The sequence below is a fragment of the Pseudophryne corroboree genome, chromosome 3 (genome assembly GCF_028390025.1).
Source record: "Pseudophryne corroboree isolate aPseCor3 chromosome 3, aPseCor3.hap2, whole genome shotgun sequence".
NCBI lineage: Eukaryota > Metazoa > Chordata > Amphibia > Anura > Myobatrachidae > Pseudophryne > Pseudophryne corroboree.
In genome coordinates, this window is record NC_086446.1 from 711,418,235 (window position 1) to 711,437,429 (window position 19,195).

The 19,195-nt window shown below is 44.3% G+C and overlaps 1 protein-coding gene and 1 pseudogene across 1 annotated transcript in view; both read left to right on the forward strand.

The window, feature by feature from the left end:
* The window catches only part of LOC135056671 (alpha-2-macroglobulin-like), a 331,440-nt gene that overhangs the window by 218,278 nt on the left and 93,967 nt on the right, over window positions 1–19,195 (forward strand). Inside the window, exon 23 of the mRNA XM_063962121.1 lies at window positions 12,600–12,683. Within this exon, the coding sequence (XP_063818191.1) occupies window positions 12,600–12,683 (84 nt within the window). The remainder of the gene's footprint in view (window positions 1–12,599; window positions 12,684–19,195) is intronic.
* Window positions 17,001–17,119, forward strand: LOC134897945 (5S ribosomal RNA; annotated as a pseudogene).

The following is a 19,195-nucleotide window of genomic DNA, read 5'->3' on the forward strand; positions in this document are numbered from 1 at the left end:
GTTTTAAAAGGGAACAATGAAATGTTTTATTGATACCCAAAGAACGGGGCAGATCTAACTGAAATGCCACCGGATTGATAACCCTGGTGATCTTATAAGGGCCGATGAACCGGGGCCCTTACTTATGAGATGGCTGTCTCAACTTCAAATTCTTGGTAGACAACCAGACGAAGTCTCCTAATTTGAAGCTGCAGGGTCTTTTCCGCTTATCAAAAACCCTTTTGGTCACTAATGACACAGACACAAGGGCTTTCTTCACTTTCCGCCAAATACCTCTAAGGACCGAAACCACAGAGGAACCACCAGGCGTGGAGTCCAGGGGGTCAAAAGAATTGGCCTTAGGATGATGCCCATACACACAAAGGAAGGGAGAGATCCCTGTAGCAGAGTGAGCCGCGTTGTTATAGGCAAACTCCGCCATGGACAGATGAGCAACCCAGTCAGTCTGACACTTGGAGACATAACACCTGAGGAACTGCTCCAAGGACTGGTTCACCCTTTCAGTCTGCCCATTAGACTGCGGATGGTAGCCTGACGACAAGCTGACAGAAATCTGGAGATCGGAACAAAATGCCCTCCAGAATTTGGCCACAAACTGGGATCCGCGGTCAGAGACCACATCAAGTGGCAACCCGTGGAGACGCACAACATGCAGCATAAATAATTCAGACAGGCGTCTGGCTGATGGCAGCCCAACCAGTGGAACGAAGTGCGCCATCTTCGAAAACCTGTCAACGACAACCCAGATGGCTGTCATCCCCAAGGATTTGGGCAAGTCCACCACAAAATCCATTGAAATGTGGGTCCATGGCTTAGATGGGATAGAGAGTGGATGTAATGGGCCAACAGGAACCCCTCTAGGAGTCTTATTTCGGGCACAGATGTCACATGCCCGAACCCACTGATCCACATCCTTAGCCACCGAGGGCCACCACACCGCCCTAGATAGCAACTCCCGAGTTGTGGCAATACCCGAGTGACCTGCCGACTTCTTGGCATGGAATTCCAGGAACACTCGCTGTCTTAACCTAGGAGGCACAAACAAAAGACCTACCGGAAGGTCTGGAGGAGCCTGCTCCTGTGCTCTAAGGACTAATGATAAGAGGTCCTGGGTAATGCCCACTTTAATACATGATGGGGAAACAATGGGCAACGGCTCCTCGGTGGTCTCCTGGATTGGAGCAAAACTCAGCGAGAGCGCATCAGCCTTGATGTTTTTTGACCCAGGGCGATATGTTATCAAAAAATTAAAGCGAGCAAAAAACAAAGCCCATCGTGCCTGCCTGGCATTGAGACGCTTCGCTGACTCTAAATATGCCAGATTCTTATGGTCAGTGAGAATTGAGACCACAAACTTAGCCCCCTCAAGCCAGTGTCTCCACTCCTCCAGTGCATCCTTAATAGCCAACATTTCCCGGTTACCCACGTCATAATTCATCTCGGCAGGCGAAAATTTACGGGAAAAGTAAGCACAGGGATGAAGGCGATTATCAGACACTCCCATCTGAGAAAGCACTGCCCCAATACCCATCTCAGAGGCATCCACCTCCACCACAAAAGGACGCTCTGGATCTGGGTGTCGCAGCACCTTGGCCGAAACAAATGCCCTTTTGAGACGGGCAAAAGCCGCTTTAGCCTCACAAGACCAGTGAGCAACATCCGCCCCTTTCTTAGTGAGTGCCACCAAGGGCGCCACTATAGACGAAAATCCAGCGATAAATCGTCTATAAAAATTTGCAAAGCCCAGGAAACGCTGAAGCGCCTTCAAACTAGTGGGCTGCACCCAATCCAGGACTGCCTGTACCTTGGAACCCTCCATTTGGAAACCTTCTGGGGAGATAATATATCCTAGAAATGCGATTTGCTGAACTTCAAATTCGCACTTCTCCAGCTTCGCCCCAAGCCGGTGGTCTCTGAGTTTCTGGAGGACTAAGCGTACATGCTTCCGATGTTCCTCCAGGGAATGGGAGAAGATTAGGATGTCATCTAAGTATACAACTAAGAATCTATCCAAATATTCCCTGAGCACATCATTCATGAAATCCTGGAAGACTGCCGGGGCATTACAGAGCCCAAAAGGCATCACCAAATATTCATAATGCCCTGAGTGGGTATTAAAGGCAGTCTTCCATTCATCCCCCTGTCTTATTCGGATTAGATTGTACGCACCGCGTAGGTCAATCTTAGAAAAAATGGTGGCAGTACGAAGCTGGTCAAACAAGACCGAAATGAGAGGCAGTGGGTATGAGTTTTTAATCGTGATACGGTTCAATTCCCTGAAGTCGATGCACGGTCGCAACGAACCGTCCTTTTTACCCACGAAGAAGAACCCCGACCCAACTGGAGACTGTGAAGGTCTGATAAATCCCTTAGCCAAGTTCTCCTGAATGTACTCTGCCATAGCCTGAGTCTCAGGACGTGACAGGGAGTACAACCTGCTCTTGGGAAGCTTAGCATTTGGCAACAAATCAATGGCACAGTCATAGGGGCGATGGGGAGGTAGTACCTCTGCAACTTTTTTGGAGAACACGTCCGCAAAATCTGCATAACACCCTGGCAATCCTGGCAAACTTAGCTGCGAGAGCCTGACTGGAAGGCTCAAGCAACTCCTGAAACAATCAGTACCCCAACTAAGAATCTCCCCAGAGACCCAGTCAAATTGAGGATTGTGGGCCCTTAACCAGGGTAACCCCAACACCAATGGGGCAAAAGTACAGACAGTCACATAAAAGGACAATTTTTCAGAGTGTGTGGCTCCAATAAACAAAGAAATCTGGCTAGTGCAAGAGGTAATTTTACCTTGGGATAATGGTTCCCCGTTTAACCCACAAATCTCAATTTCCGATGCCAAGGGTACTAAGGGAACAGAGTGTTTCAGGGCGAATTGGCGGTCCATAAAAACCCCGTCGGCCCCACTGTCCACAAAGGCCTCAGTCTTGACAGTTTGACCGAGGATCTTCAAGGTCACCGGAATGATAAAAGTCTTCTTGGGAAATTCTGACTTCTGGCCTGACAGGATATTTCCCATCACCCTCAGGCCCTGAAGTTTTCCGGCTTTTCTGGGCATGATACTACCACATGACCTTTATTCCCACAGTACAAACACAACCCCTGCTGTCTCCTCCGCGTCTTCTCACGCGAGGAGAGGCGGGTAGCCCCAATCTGCATAGGCTCCTCAGAAAATTCCTCAGAGTCTGAGGTTCCCTTGGGAAGGAAGGAAATCTCAGTCTCCCTTTCAAGCCTACGCTCTCTCAGCCGTCTATCCACCCGGATGGATAACTGCATGAGCTGATCCAAGCTATCAGGCAAGGGATATTGTACCAGTTGGTCCTTTATCTGGTTAGAAAGACCTCTTCGGTACTGGTGTCTCAGGGCTGGGTCATTCCACTAGGTATCATGGGCCAACCTCCGAAACTCCGTACAGTAAACCTCAACTGGCCTTCGCCCTTGCTTAAGGATCGAAATCTGAGCCTCGGCTGAGGCCGTCTTGTCAGGGTCATCATACAACATGCCCAGTGCCGTAAAAAAAGCATCAACACTTTTAAGCGACGGACAGTCAGGCTGCAACCCATATGCCCAGACCTGTGGGTCTCCTTGTAGCAAGGAAATCACTATGCCCACCCGCTGAATCTCCGACCCAGAAGACTGAGGCCTAAGCCGGAAGTATAGCTTGCAGCTCTCCTTGAAACAAAAGAACTGCGAGCGATCTCCAGAAAAACGATCCGGGAGATTTACTTTCGGCTACTTAACCCCTGCAGGTGCTGCTGCTGCGGGAGATCCGCCAGCAGCCTGGGAGGTGTGCATTTTAATGGACAAATCATTAAATTGTCGAGTCAGGACCTGCACCTGATCGACCACCAGTTGCAACGTATTTTGAGGGGTATGCTCCATATTCCCACAAAATTTCAACAGTAGTATTAGGCTGCTGAATATGTTATGCACACCAGTGCCTGCAGGAAAGTACTGGTGTCAGAACTGTTATGCACTCCAGTGTCTGCAGGAATGTACTGGTGTTTGAACTGTTATGCAAAACAAATGGACTCACAGACAAACTGGGGAATATGACATAACGTACACAGAAGGTGATAGGGTAACAAAATACACACAAAGTGAACAGGGAAGCCCAGAGGCTAAGGAACTGGGTATCTCCCTTGTATTAGAACTGCTCAGATGTAAAAAGCAAGATGTCGTGTTTTAATACGTAGAGAACCCGAAATGCTGTTGCTAAGGGCAACAGCAAAACCCTAAAGGGTTACCAACGGGTGTGGCAGTAAACTCCTTGGTCAGAGATGGAATGATAGACACAAGGAGAGTCTCCACAATCCTATTTCTCACTTGCAGTGCACAGGTTTTAGCTTACTGCCACTAAACTGACCCCTGACACCTAGCACAGTGAGACAGGATTAGACAGGCAAGTCTTAGAATACAGCCGCAAACTTGCTAGGTTCACAGAGTAGTAACAGAACCCCAGCAAGCTAAACGACTGACTCCAGTCTTACTGCTAGGTCTGGATTGGCAGAGTGTAATACCAAATCCCCAGGCCTATTTGCAGTAAGCAACAAACAAATACAAAGCTACACAGTACTGGCTAACTTTCATGAACTGACTAACCAACAAAGATTCAGCAGCATCTGCTTACCCTGAAAAGAGGCCTTATAAAGCAGGTGCTGTCCACGCCCCACTCAGACCTCACAGACTGTGAGCACAAAAACCAGCACCGGATCCCCTGCCGTGCACAGAGCCTATAACCACTGCACAGCAAAAGACCCGAACCGGAGTATCAGCTGCGCTCAGGTTACTCCACTAGCACTTGTCTCCCGGTTGCCATGACGACGTGGCAGCACAGGGCAGGAGACCCTAACAATTGGTTTGATATTTAGATGCGGTCAGTCTTTAATGAAGTGCAAACATCGTACCAGGGTAATGAGTTTGAGGAGTGAGGAAACTGTAATTCCAATGGACTTGATTTATGACCCAACGGTAGAAACAATGATGTAATGAAAATGCGATTATACGGTCCGTTTCTTTCACCTGTTTTTCCGTTTTCTTCCAAGGTAAAAAGACCCACTTGGACGAGGAATTTGATGAGCCGATATACAGACAACAGATGGATTAAAGAAGAAGTTCTGACAACCTTATACACCGATTTTTGATGAACTATGCCATGGATCCCCAGTTTCCCTAGAAATTTTAAAATTACGCTAGCCCAACACTTTTGTAAATCTATGGACATTGACAGCTTTTGCTCGCACCTTATGGGCAAAAGCACAAAGAAGACTGCAACCAACAGACACCGAACAAGACTTCAACTGACAAATGTACATTAACCTGACATAGAATACCACTGCATTTACCATAAGTGTTCTTTATCTTCATTTCTACAACCCTCAGGTAATGACACACATAGTCGATAGGGAATCCAGGCACAGATATCAGCAACCACATACCTCCCCCATTCATGTATCATCAACTAAAATGTGCTCCCCCATTTTGTTACAACCACAGCCGAAAAGAGCTCGGTAGAGTTTGACAGCCCATCCACAGACCCTTAATACGGGATAAGAAGGAATTCAAATGTATACTTCGCAATACCTCGAAGCTTGATGTACCACACGTACGGCACGATGATACATGACCCCCCAAACATGGACTCATACACACATGCTTCTGCTATCTCACTAGGTCATACCCTCTTCACACCTTCTCCTCTCTCCTCCCTTACCCAACCATGGAAATGTATTAACCCCTGACATATTTTTCTCCTTTTGAAATGTTTTAGAAGGTGGCAGTTATTATTGACTGCCAAAGGGTGGACTGTCAAAGTCAGAAAAATATCTCTATACACACTGCCATATTTGCACCTCAGACAGGTCCGTGCTGCGCATGCGTACGCTCTCCCGTACGTGCGCATACTCACAGTCGCGGGCACCCGCAGGCGCACGGTATGCGTATTTACGGTAGAGTTTATGTGATCGTAGCGTGCGACTCAATCGTTACATATTTTCACTATATAATGTATTTTGTAGATCATGGTCCCTTTGATAGATTCAGAAAGTTTAGTTAACATAGCATGTTCCTGAACAGAGAGATCCCTCTTTGTATTGTACGAAGGGTCTAACAGGGGTCATACAGTGGTGTTTGGTACCCATCGGAAGAGTATTTAAATAGCAATATTCCGGTGTTGGTTTGGAGCAAATTAATCGCTCGTGCGAATAGTTATGGACATAAGAAGTTTATGTCCATTTACTATTATTTGTTCTTATTTAGTCATGCGGCGGGAAACCCAGTATCCCACCCACCTGAACAGTTGGAAGCAGTCACAGCCCACCTGTATGAATCAACCTATGACCTTTTGTTATAATGCGAAGCCGAATTCCTGTGTCCAATGAACAATGAGATTGTAGGGACCATTGAATTGTATTGTGTGTGGGGCATAAATAGGCAGGCCGACCATATCCAGGTCACTCTCTTCAATGGTTCTCATTGCTGATAATCGGGAGCTGGATATCGAGGCGCATGCGATCGTTTCCCTTTGTGCGTAAGTGTTTCACCGCAATCATATTGATCTTCTTGTTATTCTGAGCCAATCTCTCTCTCTCTCTCTCTCTCTCTTCTTCTCTTTCTCTCTTATTTTCCCTTAAATAGTATTGTATTGTATTGTATTTCCTGTGTAGTTATCTGGTTAGGTAGTCTATGTTATATTGTAGTGTATGACTTGTATTGTGTTTAATTCTTTTGCAAGTATATCATTCATAATATATATATTAGGCGTTGGACCCTGAGCACGGTATCTGTGTATTTCTTATAGTGTTAAGTATTCTTAGAGCGTCGGTGACGCTCGAACAGCTTTAAAGGTAATAAGGTTATACTGTGTTGCATTTACACTCTATCATTACACTAAGGTTTTACTGCACAATACACTGTTTATGGTTTAGATACAAAGGTTTAATATTGTGAGCGTCAGCGCCGCTGGTGATCTCCTCGTGGTCCCGAGCGTCCGCTACGCTATAGCGAATCATTACGTTATTCAGCAGCCAATAGCGTGCCTGCCTGTGATCCCTTGGCCGTGAGCGAACGTGACGCTTGAGCGTCTCGACTACGGCTAAGCGATTGTTACGCAACGTGCGTACCCTTACGGTACTTCATACGTAGGTAGCGTACAGTGTTCTTAGACCTCATAAAGGGTATTATATACGATAAATATTTAGCTTTATCAACGGTAACTACATGCATATAAACAAACCCATAGTCTGTTGTACATATTTCAACACCCCTTCTCAACAGACTGGGTTTCTTCAGTTAGACCCATCTTTGACGTAAGTCTCCAATGTCTCTCTCTGGTAAGAGGCTTAGTCATGATATCAGCTGTCATATCTTCTGTTGGGCAATAGTTCAACTCTATAAGACCTTGTTCCTGTAGATCCCTCAGGAAGTGATGCTTGACATCAATGTGCTTGGTTCTTGGGTTCACTCTTTCTGTTTGCGCTAATGCAAGGCATCCTTGATTATCCTCATATATCTTGATAGGTTCTTCTTGAGTCATTCCTAGGTCTGATAGTAGTTGCATTAACCATACCACTTCTTGACTGGCGTGAGCTGCTGCGATATATTCAGCTTCTGTAGAAGATAGTGCTACGGTAGACTGCTTCTTGCTTGTCCAGCTGATTAATCCTTCTCCAATAGAGAATAGATATCCACTTGTGGATTTTCTGTCACTTGTGTCTCCAGCCCAATCTGCGTCAACGTATCCTGTTAACTTGTGACTTGCATTTGCTGAGAGCTTAAGCTTCTTGTTAATCGTTCCCTTTAAGTAACGAATTACCCTCTTAACTGCATTCCAATCCATCTTTGTTGGTTTAGAGACTTTTCTGCTTAAAATCCCGACTGCTGTGGAGATATCTGGTCTGGTGACGGTTGCAATGTATAGCAATTTTCCTATGGCTTTTCTGTATAGATGGTTATCCTCTAACAGGTTGCTCTGATCATTTGGTTCCTTTTCATAACTTGTCTCCATAGGAGTGCTTGCTGTCTTTGCATCTTGTATACCAAATTCCTGAATGGTTTCCTGAATTTTGTATTTCTGACTTAGTGTGAATGTTCCATCACCTTCTCTTGAGATTTGCATTCCCAAGTAATGCGTTATGTGGCCAAGGTCTTTTGTTTCAAACTGACGGTTTAGTTCTTGTAACAATTCAATTTCGTCCCCTTCTTGTTCAAAACAAACTAGCAAATCGTCCACATAAATTAATACATAGAACCATCTTTCCTCTATCAACTTTGTATAGAGACATGGGTCTGCTTTGCTTCTGACGAATCCCTTTTCTGTCAGAACTCCATTTATCTTTGTATTCCATGCTCTTGCTGCTTGTTTAAGACCATATATACTCTTGTTAAGTTTACATACATGATCTGGGTTCTGAGAATTCACGAAGCCTGGTGGTTGTTCCATGTATATATCTTCCTTTAGTTCACCATGTAGGAAAGCCGTCTTTACATCGAAATGTTTCACTTGCATACCCTTTATGGCTGCTGTTAGGAGTAAGGTTCTAATGGTAGTGTGCTTCACAACTGGAGCAAACGTTTCATCATAATCTTCTCCAAATTTCTGTGAATATCCTTTAGCAACGAGTCTTGCCTTGTATCTTTCTATTTTTCCTTCAGAATCATACTTGACCTTAAAAGTCCATTTACATCCTATGGCCTTTTTGTCTAATGGTAGTCTGGTCAATGTCCATGTCTGATTGTCTTCCATTGATTCCATTTCTTCTTTTGCGGCTCCTAGCCATTTCTGTGCTTCTCTTTCAGAAAAATTAGCAATTTCTTCCCACGATGCAGGTTCTTGTATGTTAATGACTTTTGCTTTGTAAGATAAACGTGTAGGTGCTTTTCCCTTATTTTCTCTTGAAGAGCGTCTCACCCCCTCGGATGCACTCTCATGAGTGTCGCTGGTATTTGTCTTGTGTTGTACTTCAACTTCTTGAGTGATCTCTACTTCATCTGTTTCTTTGGATTCAGTGCTTTCTTCTTCTTCAGTAGAGTCTACTGGAGTTATGACATCATCTCGTGTTTCTTCTATGAATGTCACACTGTTGCTTATAATTACTTTTCCAGTTCTTGGATTTAAGATTCTGTAGCCTTTTGAATGTTCACTATAGCCGACTAGAACTCCCTCTTCTGCTCGGTTCTGCAACTTGCTTCGTTTTTCAGCAGGAATGTAGACGAAGGCTCTGCATCCAAAAACTCTAATGTGCTTTAAGCTGGGTTTCTTACCGTGCCACAGCTCATATGGTGTCTTCCTTACTGCTTTGGAAAGTAGTCTGTTTTGAAGATAGGTGGCTGTTGCTGCTGCTTCACCCCAATATTTATCAGGTAGTCCTGAATCTGTAAGCATGCACCTTATCATTTCTGTTAGTGATCTGTTTTTCCTCTCAGATACACCGTTTTGCTCTGGTGTATATGGTACTGTCTTCTGATGCTCAATACCGAGTCCTCTCAAGTACCGTTCTATTTTCTGTCCTGTGAATTCGCCTCCATTGTCGCTGCGAAGCGTTAGCATATTCCTCTTGAACCTGTTTCTGGTCATGGTCACGTAGTCTTGCAGCTTTTCTAAGACTTCATCTTTACTTTTTATTAAATAAGTGACTGTGAACCTGGAGTAGTCGTCAATGAATGTCAGCATATACCTTTTGTCTCCTACGGTTCGCGTTTTCATAGGTCCGCATACATCACTATGTACCAGGTCTAGTGGTCTGGAAGCTCTGTTTTCACTTTTCTTAGGAATCGTCGTCCTTGTTGCTTTTGCTTTTATGCAGCATTGGCACTTCATCATTTCCGAACAGTCTGACACTTTGAGATCCCTGGCTAGGTCTCTCTTCTGCATTTCCTTTATGCAATCTGGGTGTCTGTGTCCTAATCTTCTATGCCACTTGTGAATGCAGTCAGCGTGTTTCTGTGTACTCAGCTTTGCCTGCTGTGCTGCGATATCCAGACAGTATAAATGTTCTTTTATTCTGGCTGTAGCTAGTGTTTCTCTTCCGTTTTGGATAAAACACTTATTATTCTGAAACTTTACAGTAAGTCCTTTTTCTACTAGATTCTTTACTGATAGCAGTGCTCCCTCAAGCTTGGGAACATATAGCACATCTGTGACGGGTATTTCTGCATAGCTGCCATTACCCTTGGAGCATAGGAAATGACCATTCCCTTTCCCTTCTGCAATGATATTTGTTCCATCTGCTAGGTAGATTGTTTCTTTATGGTTCAAATCAAGTTCAGTAAAGAAGTCCTTGTTATTTGTCATATGACTAGTCGCTCCTGAGTCTACATACCACTTTTCTGATAATTGGGTTACTGTCGCTTTAAATATTCCATTCCAATTGTGTGCTCCTGTATCTGTAAGTGTGGCTTTGGCTCTTTGTTTGTGTAATCTTTCTGGTGGTTTGTGCTGCTCTGTCTTCCATATGGTGCAATCTTTTTTCAGGTGACCCACTTTCTTGCATCTGAAACATGCTCTTGTTTCCCTGGTGTGTGGCTTAGTGTCCGCCATTTTAAGTGCTTTCTCTGTGTCACTTTCAGTATTGCACTCTGTAAGCTCCTTTCTGCGTTATTACTCCTCTATGAGCCTGTTCTTCACAAAGTCTGGTGTGATTTCTGCTTCAGGTCTCATTTCTAGTGCGTTTATTAGTGCACTTTATGTATCTGGTAAACTGCAAAGGAGGATGGCTACTATGTGGTTGCTTTTGATTTCTTCTCCCATTGACCTGAGTTGTATGGTTATCTCTAGTAGTGCACTGATGTGTTCTTGCATTGTCTTGCCTTTATTAAATCTTATTTGATATAATTTTCTTAATAGTAATAGTTTGCTGTTCAAACTTGATCCTTCATGCACTCTCTGTAAAGCACTCCACATGCCTTTAGCTGTACTCTCTTGTCTTATGTGTATAAGCTGTTCATCTTCCACTAGTAAACTTATAGTGGCTCTTGCCTGTCTGTCCTTCTTAATCCACTGCTGATCCTCTCCTTCAGGTCTGTCTGCATTTATAACATCCCATAAATCATCTCTGGTTAATAGCATTTCTACTTTAAACTTCCATGTTTGATAGTTCTCATTAGAAAGCTTGCTAGCAGCTAGTCTGAGATCTGTGTAATTTGCCATAACCCTTCCTTGTATAGATCTCTCTATTCTTCTGTGGTATTAAACTTGTTTTACTCACAGTTTTCTTTCCAAGGTTCTCCTGGGTTGTTTCTTGTGTGCGTTACACAGTCTGCTGTCTGCGCCTGCTGGGACTTGCAGTGCGACTCGTGATCTGGATGCTGCTTAGGATGCACTCCTGAAAACTTTATCTTGTATAGACTCCAGTCTGGGCCCATAACCTGTTGGCATAGTGCGATGGATCGATACCATAGATATACATCTCAAGTCTCGTTCTGTCTGTATACAAGGTAACTCCTGAGGTGATACTTTATCTATAAGACTTCCCGCTGCACACCTATGGTATCGATCCATCGCACTATGCCAACATTTAGCTGGTGGTGGCAGGTGCAGCATACCTTGTTTTGGGCACTGCAGTGAGACTCAGACTGCATGACACGAACTGCCCATCTTTAATTAGCAGAAGCAGCCAGCTGGATCTCCAACAAGCAGCATAAGACATCTACAGGACAGCCCTGTCACAATCACACGGGCCGCCTTCTCAAAGCTGAGGCTGAGTTTAACTGCACCTTGCATGGTGGTAAAGGAAGTGGAGGAGAAAGCGCTGGGAAACTGTGCGGTGCAGTGAGGGCTAATGAAGCATTCTGCGCCATCATAAGTAACAGTCTTACTCGATGCTGGCATCTGAACCTCGCGCCTGGGCTGGTGGGCTGGACTCTGGCCAGCTGGCAGTGGGGGAGGTAGGTTGCGGTGTGAGCGGGGAGCCTTCCCATTGGTTGCCACAAGGACTTGCTGTTAGAGTCGCGGCGGGTCCTAGTGCCTGCCGTCTCTTTTATGAAATCTGACTGACGGAAATAGCAGTAGTGCTGCTGCTGTTCTTCTTTTGAAACTAAAAAGAAGTCAGAAATGACAGGGGGAGGGGGCGCACGGGCCCAGGTGCCCCCCCCCCCCCACCTGGATCCGCCTATGAGTAGTAGTAGTCTCCTTCTTCCTTCTTCTTCCTTCTCCCTTCTCCCTTAATTCACAACCTTTAGTGACATTATAATACATTTTAAGTTCTAGTCCATATTTCTCAATAATTCCTTTTTAAATCTGTTTCTCAGCACTTTTCTATATGATCATAAATAGGTGAATTAAATAAATATTTCACAAATTTTAAAATTGCCATTTTTTTTTTATTTTTATGTGCTTATTGTAAATGTATTCCTAAGCATTAAGATCTAGGTACTGCAATGTTTAGCTCCAGTCAGGGGCTGGCTAGGCAGGGGAGCATGGTGAGATCTGCCCCCCGTGCCAGTGCAATTTAAGTGTTCCAGGGCCATTTTCTCACGGCATTCCCTGTGAAAAGCTGGGCCACTTGCTTGAGTCTGCCCCCCAGGCTGAAAGTTGCCAGCCAGCCCCTAGCTCCACTGACTGTTTAAAATGTTGTTATTTCTTTATGTTCTAGGTAACTCTATAACAGAGAGAATTGCTCTAGATGTTCCTGCTAACATTCTGGAGGATTCTGAAAGAGCTCATGTGACAGTGTTGGGTAAGAAACAATATTGTACAGAAACTTCCCAAAATGTCACCAGAACCCAGGGCTGTTTCTAGCCAATTTGGCTCCCAGTGCGAGATTTAAAAATGCGCCCCCCCATGACATAAAAAAAGTGCCCCCACCCCTAGATTTAAAAAAAACTTGCGCGTGCACCCGAAAAGGGGGCGTGGCCTCATCTAAATGGGTGTGGCCTCGTCTGAAAAACTACCTCACAATCCAGTTTTTGACACTGCTCCAACAGATCACGACCACCACAGGAAAAAAAATTCTACCATATTAAGACCCACACAGTAATGCCCCCTGCACCATATTATGCCACACACCGCAATGCCCTTGATACATTAAATCCCCACACTACGGCAGGCAAGAGTCCCCATTTCACACATTACGGCAGGTGTCCCCATTTTACACATTGAAAGAGAGAGAGAGAGAATACTTACAGAGGCGATTACGGCTCTTCGGCCCGCCTCACCAGTCGCTCCTCGCGCTGGCCTTTCCCCTCTTCCTAAATTGGATCCCCCGCTGTACTCCGCTCGCAACCGCGACATTCCATGAAACTCCGCCCCCCGAGCGGGTTACTCGGGGAGAAATAGGAGGGGGATGCAAGGAGCCACAGTTAGTGCCGCGGCAGGCGCCCAGTGCGGTTGCACTGCTCGCCTGCCCCAAGAAACGGCCCTGCCAGAACCTCATCAGTAATGGAGACAGCACTCCAGTGATTTAGAACCACAGATAGGGGTCCTAATTCAGATCTGATTGCAGCAACAAATTTGTTAGCTAATGGGCAAAACCATGGGGGTAATTCCAAGTTGATCGCAGCAGGAATTTTGTTAGCAGTTGGGCAAAACCATGTGCACTGCAGGGGGGGCAGATATAACATGTGCAGAGAGAGTTAGATTTCGGTGGGTTATTTTGTTTCTGTGCAGGGTAAATACTGGCTGCTTTATCTTTACACTGCAATTTAGATTGCAGATTGAACTCACCACACCCAAATCTAACTCTCTCTGCACATGTTATATCTGCCTCCCCTGCAGTGCACATGGTTTTGCCCAACTGCTAACAAAAATCCTGCTGCAATCAACTCAGAATTACCCACCATGGCCCTCATTCCGAGTTGTCCGCTCGCTGCTAATTTTAGCAGAATTGCTAATAGGCTAAAATCCGGCAGTTCTGTGCATGCGTATGCATCTCAGGGCGCACGCGCTAAGCAAATTTACACAAAACTATGCTATTTTATTCACAGGCGAACAAAGCTTTTCAATCGCTCTGCTGATTGACAAAAAGTGGGAGTTTCTGGGTGGAAACTGTCCGTTTTCAGGGAATGTGCTAAAAAACGCAGGCGTGCCAGGTAAAAACGCAGGAGTGCCTGGAGACACGGAGGAGTGGCTGTTTGGACGCTGGGCGTGTTTGTGACGTCAAACCAGGAGCTAAACGGACTGAGGTGATCGCAATCTAGGAGTAGATCTGGAGCTACTCAGAAACTGCAAGGAAATTGCTTTTGTTAGCAATTCTGCTAATATTAGCAGAATTGCTAATCTTTCGTTAGCAATTGCTAATCTTTCATTAGCAATTCTGCTATGCTAAGATACACTCCCAGAGGGCGGTGGCTTTGTGTTTGCATTTCTGCTAAAAGTAGCTAGCGAGCGAACAACTCGGAATGAGGGCCCATGTGCACTGCAGGGGAGGCAGATTTAACATGTGCAGAGAGAGTTGGATTTGGGTGTGGTGTGTTCAATCTGCAATCTAATTTACAGTGTAAAAATAAAGCAGCCAGTATTTACCCTGAACAGAAACAAAATAACCCACCCAAATCTAACTCTCTCTGCAAATGTTATATCTGCCCCCCCTGCAGTGCACATGGTTTTGCCCAACTGCTAAAAAATTTCCTGCTGCGATCAACTTCGAATTACCCCCCAGGGCCCTCATTCTGAGTTGTTCGCTCGCAAGCTGCTTTTAGCAGCATTGCACACGCTAAGCCGCCGCCTACTGGGAGTGAATCTTAGCTTAGCAGAATTGCGAACGAAGTATTCGCAATATTGCGAAAAGATTTTTCTGTGCAGTTTCTGAGTAGCTCGAGACTTACTCTTCCAGTGCGATCAGGTCAGTGCTTGTCGTTCCTGGTTTGACGTCATAAACACACCCAGCGTTCGCCCAGACACTCCCCCGTTTCTTCAGCCACTCCCACGTTTTTCCCAGAAACGGCAGCGTTTTTTCACACACTCCCATAAAACGGACAGTTTCCGTCAAGAAACACCCACTTCCTGTCAATCACACTCCGATCACCAGAACGAAGAAAAAACCTCGTAATGTCGTGAGTAAAATACCAAACTTCTTGGCAAATTTACTTGGCGCAGTCGCAGTGCGAACATTGCGCATGCACAATTAGCGGAAAATCGCTGTGATGCAAAGAAAATTACAGAGCGAACAACTCGGAATGAGGGCCCATGTGCACTGCAGGGGGGGCAGATATAACATGTACAGAGAGAGTTAGATTTGGGTGGGTTATATTGTTTCTGTGCAGGGTAAATACTGGCTGCTTTATTTTACACTGCAATTAAGACTTCAATTTGAACACACCCCACCGAAATCTAACTCTCTCTGCACATGTTACATCTGCCCCACTTCGGAGTGGGTCATGACACTTTTTTTCAGTTCATTTACTTCTTTTATACTTTTTATACACAGTAATGATGTGTAGTGATTCCACCTTCATCACCAGCACATATCTTTACACCAGGAGCGTTTCTACAGAGGAGGGGGCCCGTGTGCACCTCTCGGTTTTCACAACACACCAGCCCACATTCACTCTTCCCTCCCCCTCGCCCCTTTTCCCAAACCCCAACCCCCCCCCCCCATTTTCCTCTCTCCCCCCTTTCCTTCTCTCCTTCCCAACAGTTATTCCCACCCCCCTCTTACCCCCCTTCCCCTACAACTCCCTCACTTTCCTTTTCCTTTTCCAACCCACACTTTTGCCCCTCCTTTCCTTTCCCACCATATACCATCATAATCACCACACCTGCCAGCATTCTTCCCAAAGTATTCCTATATGCACAACAGCAATCCTCACATCACCTAACATTTCCCCATGCACCCACATCAGCACCTTCCTACACTATAATTCACACTCCACATCCCAATTACACAAACATACATTCCTGCACCTAACCCACATACAAGCACTCATTAACACTTAGGACCCTTAACTCCCTTTATAACAACAGCTCTGTCATTTACAAAAGATGTATCAGTCATTTTCAATTCATTTCATACACATAACCATAGACCGGAACGTATATTTTTATATATTTTTATTGAACATAACCTTTTTACTCATCCCGCAATTTCCATCATCATACAAGTCCCTCACATGAATTTCTTTTCCCAATATAAAGTTTTTCCAATTCAAACATCCTCGGTATTAGCACGACATTTGCAGCCGCAAATAATGTTTACTTCTCAGTCGATACGCCTCTTGACACACCTCCTCACATATCCCAGAGTCTGATAGGCTGGTCATTCACATAAGAAAGGCGGCCGGGAGCCCTGGGAGCAGGCGATCAGGTGATCAAGCTCCCAGAGCGAAACGTACGTCACCTCGCTTCCGGTCCCGGCGCCCGAGCTTCCGGTTGCACGGACTGCGGACCACGGCTCCAAACCTTGGACTCTCCCTGGCTGGAAACTTCACCTTACACCTGCAGGACACATCAGATCTCACACTGCCCACCAATGTTTATATGCATTAGGGCAATAAGGTTTGACTTACATATAAGGTTTGATATTTATATATCCTGCAAGGTACTTTTTTACCATTATATAATACATTGGATTCTCAACTTCCTACCAGGGGGTTTCCTTATATAGGCACATCATTATTGTTAATCAACAGCATACAGCTATAAATATTTGAACTGCCTATTATAGGGGTTATTTACTCTATCCCTCAAATTAATATAATATTTTGATCTGAAGTGCAAAGATTCTCAAATGGTATTTCTGTGAGAAATATTTCACACATATATATTTTCTTCTCTGCAATTATTCATATATATTTTTCTCAGAACAATACAATGTGATACCACATCACAACTAAATACCTGGTGGAGACACCAACCCCTAGGGGTCATTACAGATAGGACCCCCACAGGGGGCATACAACACCTAATAAAAATACGGTGTTTTGTCTCAATGCACCTCATCATCTTATCTCCCCTTGCTTCTTTTGGGGATCAATCATTATCAGAACGTCCCAATCACCATATTTGCCTGAAAATAACCACACACTGGAATTGACTATACAAAATTTGAGACCTATTCACCTACGGTCAAACCGCACTGAGTATGCCCAACCTCGTCTGATCTTGGAAGCCATACACTGCAGGGCCTGGTCAGTACCCGGTTGGGAGACCGCCAGGGAATACTAGGTACCGTAGGTACTTTACTCTCACATTTATATGCCCTTCCAGCTTTCTGTGCTCCTTCAGGCTTTCTGCTCGGTTGGGATATTCTGATATGGGATAGCCTAACCCCATGGAGTCCATTTACTCCCATTAATATCTTTTCAATTCAGAAATAAACTTCAAAATCCTTTTGGATTTATTAAGGGAGTAAACATATTTTCGCTCTTCCAAAAAACATTTTCGCCCAAAATTTGCACCGAATTATTCTTGCTTGCCTCCTCCCTTTTAGCCAAGTATATCCCAATAAAGGTTACGTTTTAATTCACACATATTCTTACAAATTCTCACATATTTTTCTAAGTGTGCCCCGGAAAAGGCATATAACAGTCTTTTGTCTTTTGCTTCTTTCTTAAGACCTCAATTTTTCATATAGTTTTCTGAACTAATTTCCGGGAGCACCACCAACCCACTGCTGAAATTATTTGTTTATTTAGTAAGCATTATGTTGGTTTAACTAATTATTTGATTATCATAAACATTACTAATACTGTATTCTGTGCAGATTTACCAATCTCCTAGCAAGTTGATTATACTGAGTTCTATCTCAGCTCTTAATCTGGCACGAATCTAGATTTACTTACCGATATACTTACCATCTCCACCGCCTTATTATGACCAGTTTCAATTTAAAAACTGAACTAAGTGCAAAACGCAGAACAGATGACTTAGAAAATATCTTTCCAACTGGAGATGACACCAGTGATCCAGACCCAAACTGGGAAGAAGAGGTCTCAAAATTAAAATATATTCTACAGCGACAAACCCGAACAAACTGGGACTTAACTAGTCTGGAGAATTATCAAAAACAAAAAATCATACCCAGAGGCCTTAGACCGAAACTTTTTCCGGCGTTTGAACTTTTTACTGATAATCTTCGACAGGAATGGGAAGCTACACTATTAAAATGTTCACACGAATTGATTAATATTTTGATTAAACACAATAACCTTGTTTTGGATGACTGTACTAAGGAAATCGACAGAATTGCCAAAAACCTAGAACCTTGGGAACAAGACCCGAGATTCCAGAGTAATTTTGATAAAATCAAGAAAGAACTTAAAATATACGAACAAACCATAATCGACAGAAAGAAAAACAAATTCTTGAGGGACAAAAGGGATTTCGTTACCCAAAAAATATTCCATTGGACCAGACCGATCAGAAAAGAACGATCTGCGGAACATTCACGTACTCCTTCTTCATCTGAAGTGGATCTATCCAGTACAGATGAAAACGAAAGCTACACCCACGACCGCAGGAATACCTCAACATCAAGATCAGACAGCAATTCACTGACTGGTTTTTTAGAACAAACCAGGGGATCACGAGGCCATCCAATAAGAGGAAAAGAAAAACGCGACGCAGTAAGAAGAAGAGGACGGGAAAAATGGGGCTCACCACCCCCAAATCGGTATCCAAACCGCAGAAACCAGAAATAACTCCAGATCACAACCAATACAAAATAATCAACCTATCTAATCACATCTTGACAGAGGAACAGAAGATAGTCCTAGAAAAGGGCCTTACATTTTCACCAACTAAAAAATTGAACAGATTCCAGTGGCAAGTGAATTTACAACTATTTGGACGGAAACTATTACTGGCCAAGTTCTTCTCTGGAAACAAAGAATCACCAGAGACAAGTATTGACCTTGGAGACCTCTCACCACAAGAGAGGGATGCTATAACAACATTAGAAGAACTAGCAGGATCCTCAGAACCTACACCCTCAGCATCCAGCAAAAGAGTGATACTAAAGAAAAAATCAAATTTCTTTCCAAAGGACACCATATGCCCAGAAGTTAAAGTGTTCACCAATTTGGTATCCTAGGACTTGGATAAACTATACCTGAATAAGAAACATCACCGATTCACAGGGAACCTTACAGTCAAAGAACGAGAAGCACTCCGGGAGATAAAATCTTGGACTGACATAGTTCTAAAACCATCTGACAAGGGTGGAAATGTGGTAATTTGGCCAACTGATCAGTACCTACAACAAGCCAACAAACAACTGAACGATAAATCATGTTATCAAAAAAAGCCTCTTTG